This window comes from Thunnus thynnus, chromosome 18 (genome assembly GCF_963924715.1).
Source record: "Thunnus thynnus chromosome 18, fThuThy2.1, whole genome shotgun sequence".
NCBI lineage: Eukaryota > Metazoa > Chordata > Actinopteri > Scombriformes > Scombridae > Thunnus > Thunnus thynnus.
In genome coordinates, this window is record NC_089534.1 from 1,014,016 (window position 1) to 1,040,829 (window position 26,814).

At 39.4% G+C, this 26,814-nt stretch overlaps 1 protein-coding gene across 11 annotated transcripts in view; it reads left to right on the plus strand.

The window, feature by feature from the left end:
• kif26aa (kinesin family member 26Aa) overlaps positions 1 to 26,814 on the plus strand; it is a 75,617-nt gene that overhangs the window by 16,479 nt on the left and 32,324 nt on the right. For 4 of the 11 annotated variants that reach the window (XM_067572033.1, XM_067572034.1, XM_067572044.1 and 1 more), the window contains exons 1-2: positions 46 to 668; positions 10,561 to 10,685. In XM_067572033.1, the coding sequence (XP_067428134.1) occupies positions 168 to 668; positions 10,561 to 10,685 (626 nt within the window). In that variant the 5' untranslated portion in view covers positions 46 to 167. Of the gene's footprint in view, positions 1 to 45; positions 669 to 10,560; positions 10,686 to 20,678; positions 22,034 to 22,490; positions 22,606 to 24,344; positions 26,523 to 26,814 lie in introns of those variants that run through there. The other 7 variants (XM_067572036.1, XM_067572038.1, XM_067572043.1 and 4 more) reach the window with 5 other exon arrangements.

The window sequence follows — 26,814 nt, forward strand, 5'->3', positions numbered from 1 at the left end:
TAAAAATAAAAAAATAATCTTGTTTAAAGTCTGTGACTGTTGACGAGAAAAAAAGAAACATTATGAACCAAATTATGATCAAATATAATTGATAATAACACGTCAAACAGTGGATCTGTATGAAATTCTTCTTCATGATTGGTTCTAAACTCGTTGTGATGTCATAAATGCTGCAGGTAAGTCCAGGTGTTAAAGCTGACCTTCCTCCTCCTCTTCCTCCTCCTCTGCAGGACCCGGCCTACGCCTCCTTCCTCTTCAACAAGCTCCAGCGTCTCCAGCTGCCTCGCCGTGGCCGCCATGCTTCCGTCGACGTCCGCTGCGAGGTCTGCGGCGCCGCCTTCCACCACCTGAGACGTCTGGCGCTGCGTCGCGCTCTGGGCATCGGCAGAGACATGACGCCGCGGCCCAGCGCGCCCCCCGCCGCCCCCGCAGCCTCACACGGCGGCGGCTGGGTGTCGGACGAGCTGCCGGTGAAGCAGCAACGATGGTCGTACGAGGAGAAGCGGGGGGGCGGAGCTCCGTGGGGGTGGGGCGGAGTGCAGAGTACCTACCTGGGCGGGGGCGGAGCCAAAGGCCTGGCGACAGTCACGCCCCTCCCCCTGAACGCACAACACTACCTGGAGGGAGTCTGGAGGGTTTCCTGCTGCAGACCTGAACACCAGACTACGGTAAGCAGAGAGGGACAAACTGTGGTGGTGATGATGATGGTGATGAAGATCAGATATATATATATATATATGTGTGTGTGTGTGTACGGGTCACTTTGGGTCATTGGTATTTCCTGTTTCATTGTCTCCAAAGAGATTGATCTTTGATTGATTATTATTAGTAATAAGTTTAACCACCAGCAGCCAATCACAACGGGACTTTATGCCCCATGTTTTGACTCTCAGGCTACAAACACTCCGTCTGACCTACTTCTAATATTTTATCCCATTAAAAACATTTATTTTGCATATTTTAAACAGCTCCCACACACTTATATGTATATATGTATATTTTTGTACCTCATGTTTTACATGTATGACTGCGTGTTTAATCTAATTTATAGTTTTATTATTAGTTTGCTTGTTGCACTGTGAGCTCACAGAGGAAACTTCCTGACAGCGTTGGTTGTTCAGCCTGAGACGAACCTGCAGACAATACTCAGGGCTGAAAATACACTTTAACCTTCTCGCATCATTTTGTGTTCTAATAATTAATCATATTTATATTTACAGTTATTATTCTCCTAAAAATACACTTGAATGGAGCATCTATCACCTCAGTAAAGATCTTTGTAGTAAATGAATTATTCTACACATCAAACTAAAGATGGTTAATTAATGTATTATTAATATAGAGGTTTACAGAACGTTCCTGTTCCTGCTGATAAAATATTAATGTTACAGAAAACTCATCATCACTTATTGTTACTGATCTCTGGCTCATCATCTTAATGAGATTTTTATGATGGAATTTCAAGTTGTTGATGTTATAATGACGAGATAATTACAAGATCTTTACTCATTATTACAACAAACGTTCAACGTGCTGAACGAGGTCTCAGTCTGAACCGCTGACTCACTGCTCTCCTGTCAATAAATGATGTTTTATAGATTTATGAGCTCATATTCCTGCTGTTTGAGAGGAAAACAGGCGTCAAACACTCCATTTATATATTTTGTAAAACTCTTCTGATGATAAAATATAATCTTTAATCATCAGACGTATTAACGAGACAGTTAATATGCAGCTTCGTCCAAATCAAATGTAAGTATGAAACAGGACTTTATATATAGATTATATTTTAGTGTAAAAGCAGGTTCATGAATGATGCTCGTGGGGAGAAATGATGATATTTTTCCTTCGTTAGTTTTCAGGATACAAACACATTTCCTGAAAAGCAGAAGTAAACACACTGAAACACGTCTGCGTCCGGCGGTCGACTCGTGTTCACAGCAGCAGCTACTGCACAGATCTCACAGTCACGGCTGCACTGCAGCGCCGGTCAGCGAGGACGCCATTACAGATGCAAATGTAAGCTGAGGTCACTGCAGGGAGAACCAGCAGGTTATTGATCTGAGTGGCGTGGACGCCTGCAGACGTCACAATGGGCTCAAATCCAACATCGCTGCTCGTTGCCGCCAGGAAACGACTCGCAGGAGAAGAAGAAGAAGAATCAGAGAAATTATTTACAGACATAAACTGTGTTTTAGGGTTTTCAGGTTGTTTTGTAAGTTATAACTAAATATTTGTTGCTCTTTGCACCACTGACTGATTTTCTACCTTCAGCTGAGAGGAGATCCAGCGAGGGCGGAGCTTCAGTAAAATGCTTTAGAGTTAAAATAATTAGTTGATTAACATTAATAGTCCTTTATGATCTCCTGTGATGATTTCCATTTAAAAACTCCTTATTTATCTTCTACTGGTCCTTTATGCAGCCCCTCAGTTCAGCCTCTGTCTGAAACAGGCCGTTTTAGCTCCTGTCTCTTTAAGGCCCCGCCTCCTGATGAGCCCACTCTGTTCTGATTGGTCAACTTCAGGAAGCTTCCTCCGGCTCCGGAGGCTACGTAAACAAACTATAGTAGCAGGATTTCACTTCTTTTTCTCCTTCTTTACTCCAAATGTCAACTTCTCAAATCCATCCGTACATGTTGGAGCTGAACAACACATGGAAACACCTTAGCAACCGCCTTAGCAACCACCTTAGCAACCCAGGCTACAGAATGGACAGCATGTGTTGGAAAGTTGTAATATTAAAAGAAAAAGTCAGGTGATAGTGGGTGATGGTCTACTGGGATTCATTATATTAACTGGTGTTCCCAGTATTCAGCCCTCCTGTATGTTAATGGGAGGGTTTGCAGAGGTGTTCCTAATAAAGTGCTCGGTGATTGTATGCAGTATATGTTCACAGGGGTCCAGGAACATTTTTCACTATTACCTGACATTCTTTAGACCAAACTACATTTTGATATTAAACCATTTGAACTAAAAGGTTTGTCCAGCAGTTGTGGAGATGTTTAACAGACCAACAGAATAAACCATCTTTCAGTCTCACTTATAGAAATAAACCTGTCAGATAAACATCAGATGAACAGATATGATGACAGTTGGAAGAATGTGAGTTTATTCTTCGCTGTGCTGCAGATCCACAGACGATCCGATCGTTCATAAAGCTCAGTGTGGATTCATCACCTGGGCCGCGCTGCTTACACCACCTGTCCTCACAACCCCGATCGCTGTGACATTATTAAAAATGGACTGTCGATCCGAAAACTCCCGCCGAGTGCTATCAGGCTGCTGTGAAGAACATGTGTTGGTGCTAATTAAAGAACATCATATGAGAGAATACATCCATAATGTATCTGCTGTCATTCTCTGTTCAGTGATTTTCATGAATTTAAATCTCGGTCACATTATTTCAAAAACAACCACAAACAACCGACTTTCAAACTTCTCGTCTTTATAACATCAGAGTTTATTAAGTGCAGATTTATTCATCACTCAATTACAAACTAGTGACTAAAGATTCACAGCTACTAACTGCACCTGGAACTGTTGCTAAGCTAGCTGAAGCTAACGTTAGCATGCTAATATCTGAGCCGTTTAGATTGAAGAGTGAAAGAGGTGACATTAAATATGGCCGACAGATCTGAGCTCACAGAGAAAACACAACAACTCAAATTACTAAACCAATAACATCAGGCTGAATGACCAAATAACATGTTAGCTTAGCATAATCTCACTGTAAACTACATGAATACTACTAACTCTAAAACACATATATGCACAGTATATATATATATATATAATTTTATCTTTTGTCTCCTAAAACTGATATTTTTGGATGTTCTGTTACAGCTCGTCATGCCAAACTCACTTCTTGTGTTTATTTAAGTGGTAATTATACAACCTTATTTAGTAAATGTTAAAAGGACTTTACACTAAAACTTAGTGATGGATTTATGTAACACAGTCAAGAAGCAGAAAATATTCAGCATTTACAAATATATACAATAAGGTGAATTACAGTAATGTAGCACTTCAGCAATATGAAGCCAACATATTATACATCTGCACCCAGAATCCTTCAGGAATCCCCAAAGTGTTTTCTACTCACATCAGAAAAGAGAGAACACAGATATCACACTCAGGAGAAGAAATGACAAATATAAAAGTGTTCCAGATTATGTGTCTTTCCTACTTTGGGACAGTTCACACTGAGAGAAACTCTAAATCACTTTAATACGTATAATAAAAACACTTAAGGCCAAAGTGCACACTGATGTTCAGTCATTTCAGTAACTACATTGTTTTTGCTGTTATTGTAATGTATTATATTATGTATTAATATTAGTGATAATATAATTTGCAATCTGCTGACAAATAACAACAAATAAGCATTACAAGACTAAAACCCAGAATAATAATGATATTTCACATCAATGCATATTTCACCAATTTAAGAACATATATGACCCACATTTCAAACCACAATTTCCAGAATGGGACAATAAAACTAACTGAAATAAAAAAATGTGAAACATGTTTTCTCCGTGTTATAGAATATTTTTATGCAGGAATCGATCATAAACACAATCTGATATCAATCAGCAACATCGCATCATTTATGACAGATTTATATCCTTAACATTAAATCAGTCTAAATCCTTCATCACTGACCTTTGACCGGACTTCACAGACGTACTTCCTGTTGGAAGATTGCCCCGCCCCAATCTATGGCATCACATGTGTGAAGTCGTGATTTTAATGACGTGACTTCCCGGGTTTAACCTGATAGCAGTCCTATTCGTGGACATTTGTAAGAAGAAGACTCACATTTCTGCAACTCAAGACAGAACCAGAACCGAGTAACATCTCAGACTCTGAAGGATTGTTGTGGCGCCTCCTTCAGTCCAGTTAACAAGCGACCAGGACTTCATCATAGCTGACAGTTTGCATCCATTTCCAAGAATCCAGTAACTCCAGATGAACCCAGATTCTGAGGAAAATGAGATTATTTTTCTCTCCTTCCTGTAAATTGCAGCTCTGCAGACACATGGTTTTGGTGGAGCGGCTGTTAATGCGTGATGACGGCAGCGCCGGTAAACCCTCCAACCGCTGCAGGAACCCACGTCTTCATTATCCACCTCATTATTCCCCATCAGCACATGGAGAGAAACCACAACCACTTCCAGTCGCCTCTGATCTCCCAGAACGCTGCGACTCTGCTGACTCCAGCTGGAGTTTGGGCACCAAAATAGAAACCCTGCGTGTGAGCCGAGAAGGTTTCAGAGTTTCTGCTTTACAACAAACACATGACAAAGCTTGTTCTGATAAAAACCTTCAGTGAGAGCAGCATTCAAACCAGCTCTCATGTCTCATTGTAACCGTCGATCTCCATAAACAGAAATCAAATCTCAATGTCCACATGGATCCTAAACACTAAACACTCGCCAGGTTTAAGAGATTAATTTCTGTTTATTAAAAGCTCAAACAGACAAACCAACATTTTATCCAGATTATCTGCAGAGCTTCATGTGGCTGGTCTGTGTTTATACATGCTGTATGTTTAGTTGTCAGTCTTATGTTTTCAGACAGTGAATATGTCAGTTTAGAGGCTGTTTGAGTCGTTGTGTGGCTGCACTGAGATGAACAGAAACAGGACCAGGTGGCACTAAGCTGATTATTCTGTCAGCAGCCAAGAGTCAGACGACATGACCGGACATTTGGCAAGAAGCTAATGAGCTGATTCACAACCAGACGAACCAACAGAACCAGCAGGAACACAAAGCAAACCAGCTAAAACACAGATTAAAAGTAAACAGAACTAAATAAACTAAACCAGAACAAACCAGAACAATGGGTCTGTTCTAAACTAGACCAGACTAAACCAAACTAATCTAAACTAGACCAGACTAAACCAAACTAATCTAATCTAAACTAGACCAGACTAAACCCAACTAATCTAAACTAGACGAGACTAAACCAAACTAATCTAAACTAGACCAGACTAAACCAAACTAATCTAAACCAGACCAGACTAAACCAAACTAATCTAAACCAGACCAGACTAAACCAAACCAAACTAATCTAAACTAGAACAGACTAAACTAAACTAATCTAAACAGAAACCAACATTGTTAATCAAACTAAACTAAACTAAACTAAGCTAAACTAAACTAAGCTAAGCTAAGCTAAGATAAGCTAAGCTAAGCTACGCTTAGCTAAACTAAGCTAAACTAAGCTAAACTAAACTAAACTAAACTAAACTAAATCAACCAATCAAATCAAATGAAAATGAGCAAATTAAACCAATCAAACAAAACTACACGGAGCCAAAATAACTAAACTAACCGACTAAAACAAACTCTAATAAAACTAACATCATTTAACCAAACTGAAATAAATGAAATCACAACTAACAAGCAACTAAACTAAACTAAACCCAGAAACAACTGTAACTAAATGCAGCATTGTTAACCGAGTTAAACTAAAGTAACAAACCGAACAACTATAACAAACCAACACTTTAATTAACATTGTTAACCAAAACTAAATTAAATGGAAGCATTAAACTAAACTAAACTAAACTAAACTAAACTAACCCAAATACAACTATAACCAAATCAAGACAAACTATAACTAAACTACAACAAACCAACACTTAAACTAACATTATTAGCCAAACTAAATTAAACAGAAGCATATTAAACTAAACCAACTAAACTAAATCCCAGAACCAGCCAATATGAACCAAACTGAACCAAACTGAACCAAATGAACCAGACAAACTCAACCAGACCACCCAAACTAATCTAACCAACCCAACTAACCCAAACCATCCTGTCAATCAAATCTAAACTAACCAAATACAACCATTTAAATAATTCTGATTAACATACATCTGTAACTCAGTAAAACTGGTCTGAACCAAACAAACCTGCAGTTTTCTGCCGTTAAAAACGTTTTTTCCGGCTCAGATCAGGTTTGTGTTTTTTGTTGCTGGCGGTCTGCTCGTCCTGCTGGGAGCTCTCTGTGTAATCCTGTTATCTGGCGAGCGTGTCCCAGTCAAACAGCTGAATAATGGACTCCCCGTTTACCGCTCCCTGTTACCATGGTAATCCACCGTAACGAGGCCGGGGATCTCAGCCGGGGATGAATGGAGGAAAGAAAGAAACAGAAGAGAAGAAGAAAAAGAAGAAGAGGAAAGATTGTAAAGCGCTGTAGTCCTGACAGAACGAGGACAGACGCAGCAAAAACCTCCAAAACCCAAAAGATCAGATGTTAAAAAACATATTTTACTGGTGATAAATTAATAATCCTTCTTATGTTAATTTGAGGGGCAACTGGGTGAGAATTTTTCATTTTAATTGTATTTTAAAAATAAAATAAGTAGTAAATTTGGATTTAAATGTCTTTCTGGAAATAAAAACCAGAGACCATCTAAAGGGAGCTAATTAAAATATGTTTTGTGAGAGGTGAAGCAGGACACTGACATCAGCAGTGTTTGGATTTAAATCCTACTGGAGTCTTTCAGGATGACAATTTACACTATGTGGCCAAAAGTATGTGGACGGCCATGGACATCTAACTGATGTTGTCGACATCCAACCATCCAAAGAAATTCTTTTCCCAGTTTGCTACAGAAGAACTTGACCTTAAAGCTATAATATGTAACTGGTCCACATTAAAACAACTTGATCTATGTTACATATTTTGTTCAGTTGTGTACTAACAGTATCACAGATGTTTCCAACAATGTTCAAACGCAGAAAAATCCGTAATTTTAATCAAGATAACCGTCCGTTTCATTCTACCAAAGAGTATACATGCACAAGATGATGCTGATTATGTGTCGGTGTTGTGGTTGTCCACCAGAAACATAAATTGACTTTTATTCGGTTTTAAGCCACATTTTTACAATAAACGTTTTAGATCTTGGTCATTTTTAAGTATCTTTTAACCTGATGAAGGATTTTAGTCATCAGATGTCTGGATCTTTAAACGGACGTCCTGCGTCCACCGAACATCCTCAGAGAAACACTGATTTTTAACGTGAAACTGCTTTATTCAGTGTTTTTACCGGTTTTGATCACCTGGTCCATTTGTTCTGGAGAGGAGGATGAACACTGAAGGAATCTAAACCAGGAGAACCAGAACAAAGCTTCTACACCACGCCATCAAACTCCGTCTGTTGTTATTGCTTTGATTGAGACCTTTAGTGGAAGAACGTTATGTAATATACATTTAATCCAATCTAACACCTCTGTGATGAATTGGATCTTTTTTATCATTAATCTGATCAGAACTGTGAACAATCTGTTCTGTACATGAAACTGAGTTATCAACCAGCTTCAAGAAAAATATATTTACATCTCAAAAATCTGAACTACATCTTTTATTTTAAGTAATTACTTTAAGATCCAAGTTTCAAAATAGACCAAATCTGTGAGGCTGAATTATAGAATATTTACATTTGACTGGATGTCGCTTCACATGTATAACACGATAACATGGTGCAGAGTATATATGTGATGCTTTATTTCAATTTTATTTTAATATGAAGACATTTAGAGTAAATTAGCCAATATTTTAGAATATAAAACTATCTACAGCCACTCTCATATCAACTGTTTTCTTTATTGAAACCAGAAGCAGATCATTTATTTAAAGACAAAATTATTCATTTTTCAAATACTGACGTTTTAATGGATGAAGGCTACATCCTACAGTGTTAGAATGAAACTCATCACTACACATAATTGATTAAATATTACAGTATATTACTGTAGGGATACTGTACTTTAAATAATAAAGAAATCTCAGTAAGTCATTGCCAGTTAATTACATTTACGTCACCTCTGTGCTCTCTGGTCATTAGCGTTTCTCAGCAGTGGTTTGTTAGCTGTATTGTGATTGAGCAGAACGGGACGTTTGGATGCCAGCGATCAGGCTTAATGACCGGAGCTAAAGGCTTAATGACCTCCTCATCCAGAGCTACTTCCTCCAGGGCGGCTAATTCTGCACCAAGCTAACAAACCACCAGCAGCGGCCATGTTTTCCTCTGAGACCGACGGAGCTGCAGTTAATCTATAGCTAGTGATGAATAAACAGGCCTTCAGTCAACAGAAGAATCTTATTCAAGAGAACAATGATGTACATATCTTCAGAAAAGAAAGACTGTGTTGTAGAGAAAAACAACCTGCAGCTCAAATCAGTTCACTCACATTGAGGTTTGTTGTGGAAACTTTCTTGAGAAAGAGGCACACGGAGACATAAAGAAAGCATTAAGCAGTTGTAAACACTGTACAATCCATCACATCATCAGTAACAATTATACAAATGTCCAAACAAAAATACAATCATCTTGTATTTTTGGAGGGAAAGCTTGTTGTTCAGCTGGCCCTTTCTCTAAAGATTGTGAACCTAAACTAGACAGCTTCATACGTCTCCAGGAGCAAAGCTACAAACAGTCTGGTCCCTAAACGGACACTTCCACAGACCGTTACACCTTCTTACAAACTAGTATGGTCTCTAAAACAGCAGGCTTAAGACAAAGATATCTCTAGTTAACCCCAGAGGTCAGCAAGCAACCCTCAGATAGAAACAGGTTCAAGAGTTCAACTAGACTAGGAGCAGGATTTCTTCACCAACATGTGTCCCCAAAATGACGATGACATTACATCACATTCAGATGACAACAAACATCGACTCTTTAGTTTGAAAACATTTGTAACATCTATACAAAAGATTTATAAAATGATAACCTGCTATTCAATTTTCTTTCACAGGTAATAAACCAGATTTCTTCAAAACTAGTTGAAATGAACATAAGAATAAACGTCTACTGTACTCTGAAGCCAGAACAAGAATCTGACTTTTGGACAAATTAACTACAGAGACTGAAACTGTTTATCGTATCATTGTTGCTGTAAACGTGTTTATTTCTGCTGTAAAGTCGGGGATTAGTTTTATATGACGAAGCTTCACACCTGAAAACAAGTTGAAATGATTCAACCTGATGGTCAGAAGATAAAAATAAACCTGTATGTTACTATATTACAAACCCAAAACACAGTCAATACATATTTGGTTTTGAATTTGACGTTTTGGCCTAAAAGTTTTATTCCATAGAAATGTGTAAATCAGCCAGAGGACAGTGACAACCTGCTCTTTCAGAACTGTTTCCTGTAGTTGAATAATTAATTTCGATGCTCCAACATCTTAATAACTGAGTCTGTTACACCTTCAAACTTCAAACACTGTCTCTAAACTTCCTCCTTCCTCTACATGTTCTTTGCTTTTCAAGGACTCTTCTATGTTTTAATGCACACTGGTATCCTGCTGATGTTTTGTGCATGTTAACAGTTTATCCCAGTTTCAAACCTGTTTTTGAGAAACCTGGATCTACTACCTGGAGCGCTCCGGTAGAAACCAGGATACTGTGACATGTCAACACCTCGTCCTGGACTCTGTTACGATCATACAGAGATATGAATATGATGTGTTTATGGACGGATCCCAGTAAAGTGTCGACAGTCAGATCTGAACTCTTGTGCTGGTCTCGTCCGTCAGGTTTTCCCTGCGGGTGGAGATTACGTGACCATGAAGACTTCGACTCAGGACGTCAAACCTGCAGCTCACAGCATCGCCACCCAAACCACTCAGACGCCGTCCGCCGCGGCCGCCTTCTTCATCAGGTCAGTGAACGCAACACGCTCCTCGTCCCCCCCAACAGTCTGTCATATATATTCATATCGTATAGTTCCCATCAATCACACGAGTCCAAAACATCAAGTTCAGGAAACATTTCATCATTTCAAGCTGAAGCTGAAGAATAAAGACAAAATTAAAGGATCTAAAATAATATTAAAAGCTCTTTAACATTAAAATTAACCAAATAACATGAAAACATTTATACCTTAGAGGGATCTTAATGTTTCAGTTAAGGTGAATATTCAGGGATATATTTATTATATACGATTATATATTTAAAATTATCATATACTTTAAATTAAAATTTCATTATGTTTAAAATTATATATTTAAAATCCCTTCATTTATTAATTTATCCATTCATTCAGTCCAAATTTGGGGTGAATTTATAAAACCTTTTTTACATATTATATAATATTAATGAAGCATTTTTACACCTTCAGCTTTCAACCACATCTCATGGGCTTCCTTCAGGACATTTTCTTTATTTTTAGTTTCCAAACATCCGTCAGGCTGAATTTGAGGAAATGTTTCTAAAAACAATGAGACAATGAGCGTCGCATCACTTCCTGCTGCGATGCTTTTGGGGATTTTTAAGAAGAAAGTTTAAAGCTTTAGTCTCCTACAGAACATGTTTCTACTTTTGGTTCTCATGAAGAAGAGAATCTCATGAATTCCTCCTCAGGGATCAATAAATAAAAAAGTTCCTTCCTGGTTGAGTCTCGCTGGTGAGAAAAGCCTTCGACAGTCAAACTCTCACTCGTCTCCCTGCAGGATCTAATTGGCAGATTTACTATTTTTATCTGGTTTGAATCTGTCAGACGAGCAGCGAGCGGCGGCGGCTCTTCGGGCTTCAGGAGGGTTCGAGTGTGACGAGGTCTGAAGACTGAACGGCGTTTCCTCGTCTGATAAACAAATGATCAACAACAGCTGCTGTTCAGATCTGAGTCTTACACAACAAACATGAACTATTTTATTTATAAGACTTTCCAACAGCAGAGTTACAAAGTACTTAAGGTAGAAATAGAAGAACGTGAATATACAACATATGAATTTATATTAAAGACGAGTGCATTTAAAAAAATAATAAAAACATCATTTGAACTGTTCGACAGCCTTTAGTTTAGTGAACAGTGAGTTTGTTGGTCGTGGTTCTGTTTACAGTAAGTTATATATGAAACTATAAAGAACAGTTTATAATGAGGCTTGATTCAGAAGATCTTTAACTTTATATAATGTTTATATAATATGTAGCTTCCAGTATAATTTATGATCATTATCATCACATGAAGTTTCATTATAGACGCTCGTTAATCATTAATCATGAGTTTGCTTTGTGAGTTAGTTAAAGGTTATAAATGCAGTCGTCCTTCAACCGCTACATTTATAATGATACTTCCTGTTTATTCTGACCTGACATATTTCCCATGATGCCGCTGTGGTTCTATTATCTTTGCACTCAACACATATTCAAATATTTAGTTTTTATCAACCGTCCAAAATCCAAAGATGATCAGTTTATGATCATTTATGACACAGAAAAGCTTAAAATGCTTCCATCTGAGAAGCTGCAACTAGCAAATATTTGATATTTTTGGTTATAAATCAACTATAATTTATATTTCTTTGCTCCTCAGTCTGATCTCTACAGTGAGTGATGTGTTATTGGCTCGTAGTGGTGAACCTACAGTGACTCTGCAGCTCCTCTCGGCTTTACGGAGCTTTATAGTGAGTTTCAGCTCATTGTTTATCTGTCCGGCTGCAACTTTACTGTTCTGGTTCACTCTCAGCGTCTCATAGCGTCGTTTTCAGAGTAAAAAGCTGCTGAACACTACCTGCTCAGTTAGCTGTAGACTAGCTGGTGAACATAGTGGAGCATTTAGCAGCTAAAGAGCCAGATATTTCCCTCAGGAGTTGGTAGAGAGTAAAAACAGCTAAAAGAGAAACACGACTCCACATGAATGATAATGTTGCTCCGTAGCTGCTGGATGTGGAAATAAACAACTGTTTGCTAACAAGTTTAAAATATCAACTTGAAAGCAGCTGATGTGTCAATAAAAGCAGCACAGTGTTCACAGTCTCAACAGGTGAATCAGTGGAACATGGAGGTGTGGGAGCTTTAACGGGTTGGGTTTCAGTGATTCTCTTGTTATCTGCCAGTCAGGTGTTTCTCAGACATCCTGAGCTCAGCTGAAACCCTTCAGACGGATCTCAGGGTCCATATTACCCACATACACTTCAAAGACTACCCAGCATGCATCTGTCAGAGGATGGTTGAGGGCTGAGAGGAGCGAGTGAAGAGTCACTCTGCTTTTATCTGAGGATCTTTGAAGGCTTTGAACACACACACACACACACACACACGCACACACACACAGAGAGAGAGTCAGCTGTGTCATATTTACTGATTATAAATCATAATTTTACTCATTTATAGGACAAATATTCTGCACATCTCCAGCTCTATATTTATATTCTGGGGCTCTACTGGAATAAAAACTGCTTATTTATCTTCTACTGGTCCTTTATGCAGCCCCTCAGTTCAGCCTCTGTCTGAAACAGGCCGTTTTAGCTCCTGTCTCTTTAAGGCCCGCCTCCTGATGAGCCCGCTCTGTTCTGATTGGTCAGCTTCAGGAAGCTTCCTCCGGCTCCGGAGGCTACGTAAACAAACTATAGTAGCAGGATTTCACTTCTTTTTCTCCTTCTTTACTCCAAATGTCAACTTCTCAAATCCATCCGTACATGTTGGAGCTGAACAACACATGGAAACACCTTAGCAACCACCTTAGCAACCACCCTAGCAACCACCTTAGCAACCCAGGCTACAGAACAGACAGCTGTTTACGAGCACGTGCGACAAGTTGATGTCATCTCGTCTGCAAGGTAGAAAAAAAACATCAAAAATGAAGCATCAGAAAGCAGGTTGAAGCCCTGAGTTCTGACTTGCAGGCAGCGTTTCTACACACGTTCACCTCAAGTTTTGGAACTTTGATCATGTTTAACATCCGACATCAGAGCAGGATATAAATAACAGGAAACCACTAAAAGCTGAATATGAACACTTTAAGTTCTGATCCTGGAAAGCATGACATCATGAATCATGTGACTGAAGAGCTGAAAACATCAGATCTGTGTGGAGCGATGATGATGATGATGAGGAGGAGGAGACTGTAAGGTTTGTTTTCTCTTGATGATTTTCTGGATGTTCGTGTGCAGTAAATTAAGATGCTCGCCATGTTGGTATCCAGGGAAACACAAAGAGTACAGGGATCAATAATCATATCAACGTACATACTGAGACAGACCTGCACAGCCGTCTGTGTTTAGTCTGTCAGGATGTATAATTGCTGCTGAAACGGTCGACTGAGCAGCTGTAATTTCTCTGCTCGTGTGGGTGAAGAGGTCGAATTAAAAATGTCGGCTGTGGAGTCAAACATCTGAGGAGGTTTTAAACCCGACTCACTGATTCACTGGTGGTTTTTTAAAAAGTAGAAATCAGACGCTTCACTTCTCAGATGATGTTTTCAGTCGAAACCTTCATCAGGACTGGAATAGAAAAAACGCGGTCGGTTTGATTTGTTGGTCTCATCTGAAGCCGAGCCGCAGGACGACGGTTCATCTGCTGACGATGAGTCAGCAGAGTTCAGTTACTTACTGCCACCAGAGATCTGACTCAGCAGCTACGACCGACCCTGAACTCGTCTCTAACACACCTGCAAATCCAAAAAAAACTAAAACCGACAGACACACAGGTTCAAATCTGCCTCATCATCATCATCATCATCATCATCATCATCATCATCATTGTTAGTATGACTTTTATCTGACCCTATGTATTTCACTGATTTTGGATGTTGGACATGTGACATAAATATTCCATAATTTGCATGTCATTTTAGGTAATATGATAAAGTCCTTCTTGGGGGGACCTTTAAATACAAATAATGGGTTTATGGTCAAGTTTGGAACTGTTCCAGATGTGGTATGTAATGATACATAATATGTTGTAAGGTAGCTGTCAACCACATGATGGATGGCTCCCTACTGACCTAGTGCCCATGGAAAACCTATGTCATTCATGTGATAAGATACAGATGTGTAACCCCATATAAGCTATGCACCGACAGGGGTACGGTGCCCAGACCATCTTTATACATGGAACGGACCCGATGGTTTATCGTCTAATAAACGTCTACAAAATAAGAGCTTCGCCAGCTCTTCCTTTGAACGATATCATCACACATCCTTCCTTTCAATCATCATCATCATCATCATCATCCGTCTCATCTGCCGTCTTTATCTTTTGTCCCATTAAAGCAGAAAGTTCCAGTTATAATCTAAAACTGTTAAATGAATCTGCATCACAAAGAGAATAAACAATAACATCACGTGAGTTATTGGTAACAAATTGGGATCAATATGCACGACTGGAAATAAAGCAGCTGGTCAACATGTGTTCATGATGATGATGAAGATCATCTGTTAGAGGATGAAACGCTTCGACCTGCAGCTCTTCTAGACAAACCAATCAGCTGATTTACTGACGTTTCTTTTATCATGTGAGTCAACAGGAAAACGTCTCTGTGGACTCAATAACATCAACATGACGCTGTGATGTTCCTGTTTCCTGTTTGATTTAAAGCAGAATATAAAGTTTATATTGAACTGAAGCTGTTAAAACTAATCAATCATATTTACTCTGAGCAGAACAAACAGGAAACCAGTTGTAATGGTATTTAGAGGCTGCAGTTTAATAATAATAATAATAATAATAAACATCAGACTTTTCATAGACATGAAATGAAACCAGCAGCTGACTGGACGTAACGATCAATTTCACTATTGATTAATCTGCTGATCATTTCCTTGGTTTTAAATGTTTGTTTAAATGAAAAGATTCTCAGTTTATTGTCACATGTGACAAAAACAAGCAGCAAACGTTTCCATCTGAGAATATGAAACGATTGATTGATCAGAGTGATTGATTGATAAACCTGTGAAGGAAATCATCTATAAACTGATGCTGGTTTGGAAAATGTATAAATTTAAAAAATGGCATAAAGAATAAACGTATGAATGTGAAATATCTTCATGCAGCAGAGAAAAGAAAAGAAAGAAAAGAGAAAACGTTGAACAGACGCCAGAAACAGGATGTGTGTGTGTGTGTGTGTGTGTGTGTGTGTGTGTGTGTGTGTGTGTGTGTGTGTGTTTGAGAGGAAGACGAGGGTTCGGCTTCCTGCCAAGAAGCAGGAGGAAGCCGACAGTTGGAGATTCAACAGGGGACGACCGCATTAGCATCCCAATATGAGAGCGCTTCCAGAGGAGCGTGGGTTATTACAATATAGCAGCGAGTTCTTTGTCGCTCCATCTGTTTGTCAATTTGCATGTTTTCACGTCCAGAGAAATCCCACAATCCCCTCTGCTAACACACCGACACACACAACAGCAACACGACATCACACGCACATTAATGTTTGTTTTATTCTCTGTACAAACCCTTCATCTCACCAGCTGATTACCAAACTCTGATCAATACTTCCACACAGTTATATTAAGAAGGAAATAAAAAGACAAATAAGGTTTATTATAAACAATAAAACAATAAATCACAGCTGTAATATTTCAACATGTTAGTGACTGAAAATAGTTCATTACAAGTAAGCTGAAATATAATTAGTGTTTGAATAGTTGGTTCAATTCACTGAACTGTTCAATAAAGAGCTGAAACAGATAAAAGTAGAATTATTAATAATCAATCAATAACATCCAGTTTATATTCATATGAACATGTGTCGTAGCTGTTTGGTGACGTCACTCAGTAGCTGGATGACATCACGTGCTAATTTGCATATTCATGATATCATGACGTAATTACCTACGTATGAAAGTTTAAAATATTTAAATTAAACTGGATACTGTCTTCTACAGTTTCAATCATATTACTGAATATTACTGCATCGCTGAACTGTCAAATGCATGAAAATGATGAAACAAAACCATTAAATAAACAATAAAAAAACAGCCCTACGTATATTATCTCTCTCCTCCCTGCAGCACCAAGTCCTTCTGTTTACATGAACCAACATCAGCTGACGGCGGCCATCATTACAGCGTCAGAAAACAAACTCACTGTGATGTCACTTCCAGCTCGTGGAGTCAAAACTAAACAGTTCCCCGTCACATACGGAGCTGATTCTGTTCCTTGTTATTCCAGAATGAAGATGAAACCGACAGCTATGATTTCCACATTGTTGCATCACTTTGATCTGTAAACAACAGATGCTAGTCCACAAATCTAACGTCTAGTAGAGTCACTCGAAGTCGTTTTACACCACATTTTTACAGTGAATCAGCGTCTGACCGTCGTCATTCTGCTCTTACTGGACCTGCAGCGACACCTGCTGTCACAAGAAGTAACATTTAAACCAACTGTATCATCTGAGAGAGACAGCTAGCTAATTATATATTCGTTTGTTTATACTATTCTCTGAAGCCGACATGTCCTGATAAACCAGAATATAACACACGCACGCCGCCATCAGACTTGTCAAACTCAGTTTATTTTCAACACACAATTCTGACCTTTTATTTAAAAGGTCCCCCCCCCACCACCACCACCACCACCCTCCATTAACTCTGTTCAGCCCAGACATGGAGCCCTGCTGGGGGGTCGATGGCTTCAACATGAGCTCCTATTGGATCCTGACAAAACATCCAGTCCCCCCTGCAGGCGGCTGCACAGCAGGAACTGAGTCTCACTTCAGATGAAGCAGCCAGAGAGGCCACATGAAAGCAGGGTGGGGGGGAGGGGGGGGGTTGAGGAGGGGTTGAGGGGGGGTCCAGCTGGTCCAGGAGGTTTGGATGAGTTCACCAGGACTCTGGCTGGAAGCTGCTGGACTGCGGTTGTAATTATTAGTGACAAACCTCACGATGGCAAAGTCACAAGTCAACGCCCCCCCAACGCCCCGCCAATGTACATGGTGTACATTATCTGCATTATCTGCACTGCTGCATGCTCTTCATGCTCTTCATGAGGAGGACGGAGAGTCTTTGAAAAGAGGAGCTGAGTGTTTAAATTCAGAAAGGAAGATCTCTCTGTGATGAGATAATAATGAAAACATGAATGTTGGATGTCTTCTCGTATGAAGCTCATACCTCATTCAGCTTCAAGCTCCATCATCAGAAACAAAGAGGAAGGAGGAAGAAGAAGAAGAAGAAGAAGTCCTCAATAATTCAGAGCGAGGTGTGGGACATGTGGAACGTCTCCCTGTCAGGATGTTCAGCAGCTGTCTGCAGGTCCGGTCCGAGTTCGGGGACGTTTAGAACTCAAACTGCAGATGTGAGAACCAGAAACTTGTGCAGCAGCATCCATGAGTTTCTGTTTCCCCAGTGAAACCCCCCCCCCCCCCCCCCAAAAATGAGCTGAATATCAAACCCAGCTCCCCGCTGAGGAGGGTCGAGTTCCCCAAAGTGGATTTCTGGCTTTTGGCCCGAGCCTTTGTATCGACTTCCTGCACTGAAGAAGAGCCTCTAAGCTTAAATCTCAGAGGCCAAACAGAGGTGCAGCAGGGATTAACTCCCGTCTGAATGTGTTCAGAGCTGCATTCATGCACCAAAATACCACTTGAACAATAACAGGAGGCTTATTAATGATGCAGTTTGTTACTGACACACAAACTGTCTGATGACCTTCATTCTGCCGACTTTTAATAGTTTTCATTTATATTGAGCTCATTTGCTAGAAAGATATGTTTGTGTGTTGTTTATTTTCATGGAAAACGAGTAAATATTCACACGTGAGTTCACATTATTGTGTCCACCTCCTTCATACAGCAGGTGAGACTCAGTGCAGAGAATAAGGAGGATGTTTTTTTATCATAAAGTAGCTCAGACTGTCAACCCTGACAGAGCTCATACATCAGCTGCAGCCGTAAGAGGAGAAATGTGACCCACATCCAGAGAGTCTGCTCTGGGCTGAAGAGCCTCTGTGAGTCCTTCGTCCTGCTGAGACAAAAACCTGGACCTTTTTATTTCAGGACCGGAGAGCTTTTAACAGCCTGAAGGCACTGAAACACTGAACACGGAGGATCTTTTTTATCCTGTTTTATACTGCACTCAATTCCTTTACATCTTAGTAAATGCCACGTTAAACTGAAAACACTGCAGTGATGGTAAAAGCTTAAACCTCGAAGGTTTTTACTAAATATCCCCCGTAGTCTACAAACTGTTGGGAGTGATCTTCCTCTCAGAGCTGTAGTCTGAAGTAAACGTGATGTTTGTTAAGTGTTCAACATATAAAATAAATGTTAATAATCTACTAAACATAACTTTTCAATTATATTTAGTCCATTTTTAAATCTCCATTAAATCTGTCATGCTGACAAAGAGTCGACCAGGAGCCGCTAAAGACGAAGCAATCCGGCTAAACGGGGCCGACGGCGAGCCCCCCCCCGCCCCGCTGATGGTTCTAGATTTACGTTTCTTTTATAGCATCGAGTGTTTTGTGGTGTATTTTCATTAAAAGTCATTGGTGTGCTTAAAGACAATATTAAGCTACGCAGATTGATTTTATAAGTTTATAAGCAATAAGGGCTAGTGGGATACAATTTGTATTGGTGTAGTTATAATCTCATGAACCATATTTAATCACACTGTACGTATAGAGGCACGGTAGAAGAATCATAATCATACACTGGAGAAATGTGAGTGTGTTTGTATTACATGTCACTTTGCTTGGGTCTGCTAAAGTCTTCACCTTTTAAAACAATACTCTCTGGAGGAGATCAAGAAATAATGGTGTAAAATGACTAGAATAACTTATAAAAATAAAAGGCCAGTAGACAACTTGGCAATAATGGTGTAAAATGATTCCCAATACTTATATAAAAATTGGATATAATCAGGTAGAATTGAATATGCCAGTACATATCCTCAAACACCTCAGAACCTGTTTTGAAGAGTTTTGACCAACAACGAGTGACGGAGATAAAAGTAACATAATAATTGGTCAAAAATTAGGGAGGGTGGATGATAAGGTGTGACCTAAGCCGAGCCAAGGACATAAAAACAATGCCCCAAAGAAAAAACCTTTGGAGCGATTTGGTTCTTTGTAAAAGTGCTACTTGCTCCCCTTTTTTGCCGGTAGTAAAGAACCTCTGACTCCCTTTTTATTTACAAGAGAGAGTTTTTTGCTCTGGTACATTTTTCTGCTACAATTTGATACAAAAGTTTCAGATTGTATGAAACGTCGCTGCTCTGCTGTTTATCTGAATAATGTTAAAACAGAAATGTCCAAACAGAAAGATAAAAACGATTCAAACTGGGTTATTAGATTCAGACTGTGGAGTCGCCAGAAGAAACGTCTCTACATGAGGACGGTTTGTGATTGAACAGATGATGAGTGGTCAGAGGTGCAGATCAATGTTTTCAAGGAAAAACTGTATGAAATCTGAAAGAGACACAGAAAGAGTCAAAGTATCAGTGAGGATCCACATCCAGTCAGGAACCTGATCAATACTCTGAACCAGACACCAATCAATACGAGGTGAGGTCAGCATCAACCTGCAGACAGGTGCTGATCAGCTGCAGGTCCGAGAGAAGAAAACTGATTGTGGATCAATTTATATCTTTAAATATTTATCTTTCATTCATCTCACACAAGATGTTGTTGGTTTGTGAAACGTCAGAGATCAAAGATTTATATCTTTAATTGATCTTTAATTGATTTAAAATACAAAAAAAATGTCCTTAATGTTTGTTTCCATCCACTGCTGTTGTGTTGTTAAACAGCAGGTGGCGCTAATTCTCCAGTCGCTGCCATTAAACCGCTGCAGAAGAAGAGACGACGCCATTAAAACAGTCAAAGGACGGAAAACATGATGGAAATAAATATGACGTTTCTGTTAGTTTCATGTATTGATGTGAGGAAGGTTATAGTCTCCTCATCATCGCTCCACGTCTTTTTGTCCACACTTTTTTATTTGCTTTTTCAATTTGCACATAAAAAAAACGTGAATGGAAACTCTGGAAATTCAGAAAAAAGTTGAAATACAACAGAAAAAGTTTTTCCGATTGGATGAGGTGTAAAAATTGACGTTTGGATAAAAATGAAACAAATTTAGTGAATAAATGATGTCATACAGGAAACATGTGACTTAAACGTCCCTGATTGATTAATGCAGCGCTAATGTTATTTAACAAGGCAGTGAGCCGTAGCTGCGCTGACTGGCTGTGTCTCAGTATGATGCTCCACGCCTAAAAAACAAGACACTATACGAAACACTAAGGCTTTTAATTTGGAACAGATACAGGAAGTTACACCATTGACCAACCAGTGGTAACTTGGGCCCTGCTCTGAGTTTAGGACATGCGTAGTGTGACGTCTAGTTACCACAGTTAGTGGTTTTTCTTTGTTCACCGACAGCAAATGCTGACTGTGAGTATATCTGCCTGTTAATTATCTATCATTTAAAGCTCTTTTAATAAACTGTCCGACACGTATTTGTTTGTTTTGTTTTGTTTTTTTTATATAAAGAGGCTAAAATCACATGCAGACTGATCCAGTGCTTCATATGTCCCTGGAGAGTTACGCTAACTTAGCCAGTTTGCTCATTTGAACTGAGCCATGTTATAACTTAGTCAATGTTTTGTTAGTTAGTTAGCTAGTACAGACTATAGCTAACATTAGCTAGTACAACTTATAGCTAAAGTTAGCTAGTACAAATTATAGCTAAAGTTAGCTAGTACAAACTAGCTGACGTTAGCTAGTACAAATTATAGCTAAAGTTAGCTAGTACAAACTATAGCTAACGTTAGCTAGTTGATATGCTATCGTGCTGGACTTCATACAGCCCCTCCTGAAATCAAAAGCAGTATAAATAGTAGTTTAAATTTATAGTTTAAACCCAAAACGTTGTTATTTTTTGTTGTTCTCCCAACAACGTGAGCTTTTTACCGTGAAACTCTGCAGCTGCTCCGAGGCAACTTTTTTCTCTCTGGCTGTGCAGTAGCTGGAAAGGCCTTTTGGTGATATTCTACTAAAGCGATTGTGTTGTCATCAAACACTAGTACCTCTTAATTTTCGGAATAAATGAGCTCCAATTACGGACCATTTCAGCTGTCACATTTCCGTACTGTCACAGTGCTGAGGCATCAGCCAATAGTAAGTGATTAGTGCATCTGTACCCATAGAACTGGAGTATTTTCTGCAGACTCCCTCTTTGTAAAGCAGCTAGCTGTGGACATGTGGGGGGACAGCTACCCTGAAAACAAGGAGCCCAACCACCGAGGGTCCAAACTTTACCTCCACAGGACTGAAGGCACTGAGAGGTATGTTTACTGATGAAAAAATTGAATTATTGTTTTAAAATCAAATTTCAATGTTGAAGTTGTCACAACCCGGCAGGATTAGTGTCTCCAGTGAGTTTGTTTGTTTTCATGACATCTGCATTTATCTGACTGTAAAATATGACACATGATATGATGTTTAGCTTGATTAAGCACAGGGACGGATGTGAGCATATATATGTGTATATATTTCATAATGATCTTTCTGGAATATATTACAGGATTTTGTTTTGGTTTTTGACAGTAGAAGTTATCAGACGTAGGTGTTTTTTAATCCCCCGCCGCTGTCAGGTGAGCGCAGGCTGTCACGGCTGTCAGTCGCTGTTCTCATATGAGAGAAGTCAGATCACAGACAGGATGAGGTTGTAATACAGCAGTCAGACAGTTTCTCCATAATCAACCTGATCTAACAATTTAATCTGGTCTTGTTTGTTTTCTTTCAGGTGACTGCAGGGGCAGAACGTTGAAGAAATTGAGAAGATGAAGAAGAGCGCGGGGAGACAAAAACACAGGACACTGTCGAACAAGATAAAAAACATTGAGTGTGGTTTGAGTCATGTCATGAATATAAATTTTAAGCACTGCTATGGTTACTGGTAACTAAAGGATTATTATTATTATTATCATTAACAGGCTGGTTACCAGTATGACCAGTAAGCTGACCAGTTTTGCTGATGTCAGCAGCTGTTTGTGCTGCATGTTACAGACCGCTGTGCTGTTTTTTCAACATCCTGGATTATATTTTATTGTCTCAGACACCAACGCAGCTCTCTGCACTGTTTTATCACAGGTCTGACCGCCGCCTAAAATCCTGAAAAGATATTTAATTTACAAAGATATTCAGTTTATCATCAACATGTCAGATTTATGAAGCTGGAAACAAGAAATATTTGACATTTTTACTGAAATAACTGAAAAGCTGCGTTGTAGCTGATGAGTTTTATTTGTACAGCCTGATATTATCCTCAGGGCGTCTTCACAGTCTGGACAACAATAATCCTCCGTCCTCACATCCGCCGTTCAAATACAGAAATAACGGAAGAAAGTTCAGGAAGATTAGAGGAGGATCCATCTGCAGGACGGACAGGAAATAACAATAATTATAATAATAAACTTTATTTATAGAGCACCTTTCATAACATAAAGTGCTTTACAGGAAGAGGTACAAACAAACAAACAAACAAGCAGGCAAATAAAGATGTTTTATAATATTAAAAGAAAGAAGAAAGATAAATAAATACAATAAACAATAAAAACTACAGTGATAAAAAGAGGTAAAATCATGAGATAAAACAGATAAAACAGGTTGTAAATAAGCTAAAAGGCAAATAAAAGGTTGAGTTAATTAAAAACAAGACCATAAAAATAAGTTTTGAGCTGCTTCTTGAAAATATCAACAGGATGTTTGTCTGATATGCAGCAGCTGTTAAACGACCTGAACGAACAGTTTGGAACAAACAATCAGAGGTATGAAGGTGCTGCAGAGCTTTATAGGCTTTAAAAACAAGTAAAAGAATTTTAAATTCTGTCCTCAACAGTACAGCTAACCAGTGTAAAGATGCTAATACTGGTGTAAAATGTTTTGGTTAAAATTCTTGCTGCTGAATCGATGGTTTGATTTATTATAAACAGATGTTGTTTGTACAAACAGACAAAGATCACAGAGATACAAGATGACAGAATTATAACTATAACGGATTTATGGAGAAATCAACGACGTCACTTTGTCACATTTTGCTTTTATCGATGCACACACAACTTTCCACATCACCAAACATAAAAACCTTTTATTTTGAAATGCTGATGTTTCTACTCAAGTTGTTTTATGCACAAATTTCAGATGTGAATAAAAAATAACTCACCGTGTTTGTGTCGTTCTGGATCAGCTGTGTATTCTGTCTTTTAATTTGAAGGACCAGTTGTTTATTTTGAAATTTTTTTTTACAGTTCAGAATTGATTTTTATTCTCCAGTTTGGTCTCCATCACACACACACACACACACACACACACACACACACACACACACACAGTGTCTTTGAAGTCCAGCAGTGTGTGTGTGTGTGTGTGTGTGTGTGTGTGTGTGTGTGTGTGTGTGTTGGGGAGGTCTGTCATCTCATGAAGTATTCATGTAGCATGTCAAGTGTGTGTGAGAGAGAGAGAGAGAGAGAGAGAGAGAGGGTGTGTGAGGGCGACCAGCGGCGGTTTTCACGGCTGCTGTGTACCGACACAACGTTGGAGGCGGAGCTGTGAGGGGAGAGAGAGAGAGAGAGCGAGGGAAGGTGAGGGAGGGAGGGAGGGAGGCTGGAGCATCACCAGTGTTTCCCGGCAACAACAGCAGTGAGAGGCAGGAATCCACCCGCTCTTCATTCACCCGTTTATTTCTACCTCTGTTTTTTGATCCTTTATCCTCCCTCCTTCTACTGCTGCTGCTCTCCTTCCCTTCATCCCCCTCTCTCTCTCTCCTGGAGTTGGAGGAGGAGGAGGAGGAGGAGGAGGAGGAAGGGAGGAGGAAGGACAGAGGGGTGGAGGGGGGGAAAGCATTGCGATACTGCAGGAGTCCGAACAGACTGAGGAGCTACAGGAGAGAGGAAGGAAGAGGTGGGGAAGGGAAAAATATGAGAGAGAGAGAGAGAGAGAAGAGGAGGTAAAGGAGCAAAAAAACACGTAGATTGAAAGGAAAAGAAAGATGAAGGAAGAGAAGACGGGACGGGGGGAATAGATCAAGAGGGGGGGAAAAGAAAGGTGCAGAGGAAGAAGAGGAGGTTCAGCAATGAGAAAATGTAGAAAAGAGAGAAGAAGAAGAAAAAGAAAAGGGAGGAAACAGGAGCTACGAGATCAGATGGAGAGATCTGAGTTTTAAGGTTTAAAGGTGGAGATTTTGGTGCAGCGTTCAGCTCCAGGATGGAGGGACGGAAACTGAACTAAAAACCTCCTGGAACCTCTGCAGCATTTCTCCAGTTTATCTTGTTTTTTTTTGTGGATCATGTTTCAACACAACTTGATTTTCTCTGAAAACTTCCAGCCGCTCGGACAGAACGAAGCTCCAGACTTCATGTCAGAGATGAAACTGAGATAACAGACCAAGAGTTTTACACACGGACGACTGGAATCTGATGGAATATCCTCAATAAAGGAGGAGAATCCCCCCCGACGGGACGACGGTTTACAGATATATTTTAGAGATAAATCGACGCTGTTGGACTGTTGTTTGTCGGAGGAGCTACAAGTAGTCCGTCATTGACGAACCAAACAAGTCAAATGTTGGAATATTCCCCAAATTCCCAGCGGAGTTTGGTGAGTAATCACCAGACGTCAGAGCAGAAAGATTCACAGTTTACAGATATTTAAAGGATCAATGTAGACGTGTGTTGAACCGATGATGATGATGATGATGAAGAAGTGACCGACGGATGAACAGAAAGTTTACAGATATTTTAAGGATATAAAGATATAAGTTTTGATTGACGAACCAAACAAAGTGAAATATTGGACTTTGGGTGATAACGACTCTAATCACCTCCTTCCTGGATGAACAGACGTTTTAAAGATACTTTAAAGGACAGATGATACATTTACACCATTTGTTGGACGACATTAATGTAGTTTTGATTGACAAAACCAAGAAAAAATATTAAAATACTCCAGAATTCCTTTAAAACTTTGGTAAGAATGACTTTAATCACCCTTTAATCCTTCACAGATAACAGTTTACAGATGTTTAAGGATACTGTTGGACGTTTGTTGGTTAAAGTAGTTTGATTGATGAACAGTTTGTCTCATCGTCCCTCGAGGAGACATCAGGGTTTAAGGATGAATTAGACAGTGAACTGATTCTTTGTGGATACATTTATACTGTTGGACGTACAAGTAGTTCTGATTGAGGAAACCGAGCAAGAAGAACGACTATGACGGACGGTTTACGGATACTTTAAGGGCAGGTGGGAAGTTTTCTGATTCTTTATGAATAAATTCACACTGTTTGACACCAGTATGAGTCGTTCTGATTGACAAAACCAAGATAATTGTGGAATAATCCCAGTGTCCTTCATGAAAACTGGATACAGCTGGATGAACAAAGTGTAAAAGCTTAAGAGACACGACGTAAAGAAACACGAGTCGGCTTTGAAACGTCTCCTGGAGACGGACGTTTGTGGCCAGAAGACACTTTTTGGGTTTTGGATTGAAGAATTAAAGGGTTGAAACCTTCTGAACCACGTTTCATTTTCCGGATACAACTTTTAATCCCAAAACTTTTCTTCCTCCAACGTGTTGAGCTTCTGGTCGGCATGTTAAACCACTGACCACGTCGTCCGGCGCCGCTTCCTGTTGAGCTCGATGGTATTTGTCAGCGTCACGTTTCCCTCCTGCAGAGCCGTGATTTCTCCAAATGTTAGGATGGTGAATGAAGACGAGTTTGAACCTGGTTCCACTTCATGGAGAAGAACTTTGAGCAGATAATGGACTGGAAGGAACTGTGAGTATCACTTCTGCTGAATCTCCATGAAGGTTTTTATCATATTTGAACAGAAACAGAAGCCGATTGTCAGGATTTCAAAGATGGTTTGAGAGGAACAGAACAGAAATTTCTCTCTACAAACTGTAATTGTACCAAAAAACATATGAAGTCTGTTGTTTGTTGGTCTCTGAGGTCTTTGCGTTTGTCACATTATTCATTATTAATTAATTATTAATGCTCTCTGCCTCACATGAAACACTGCAGGTTCAATAAAATTATATTTTTTCTTTAGTTTGACAAAACATGTTTG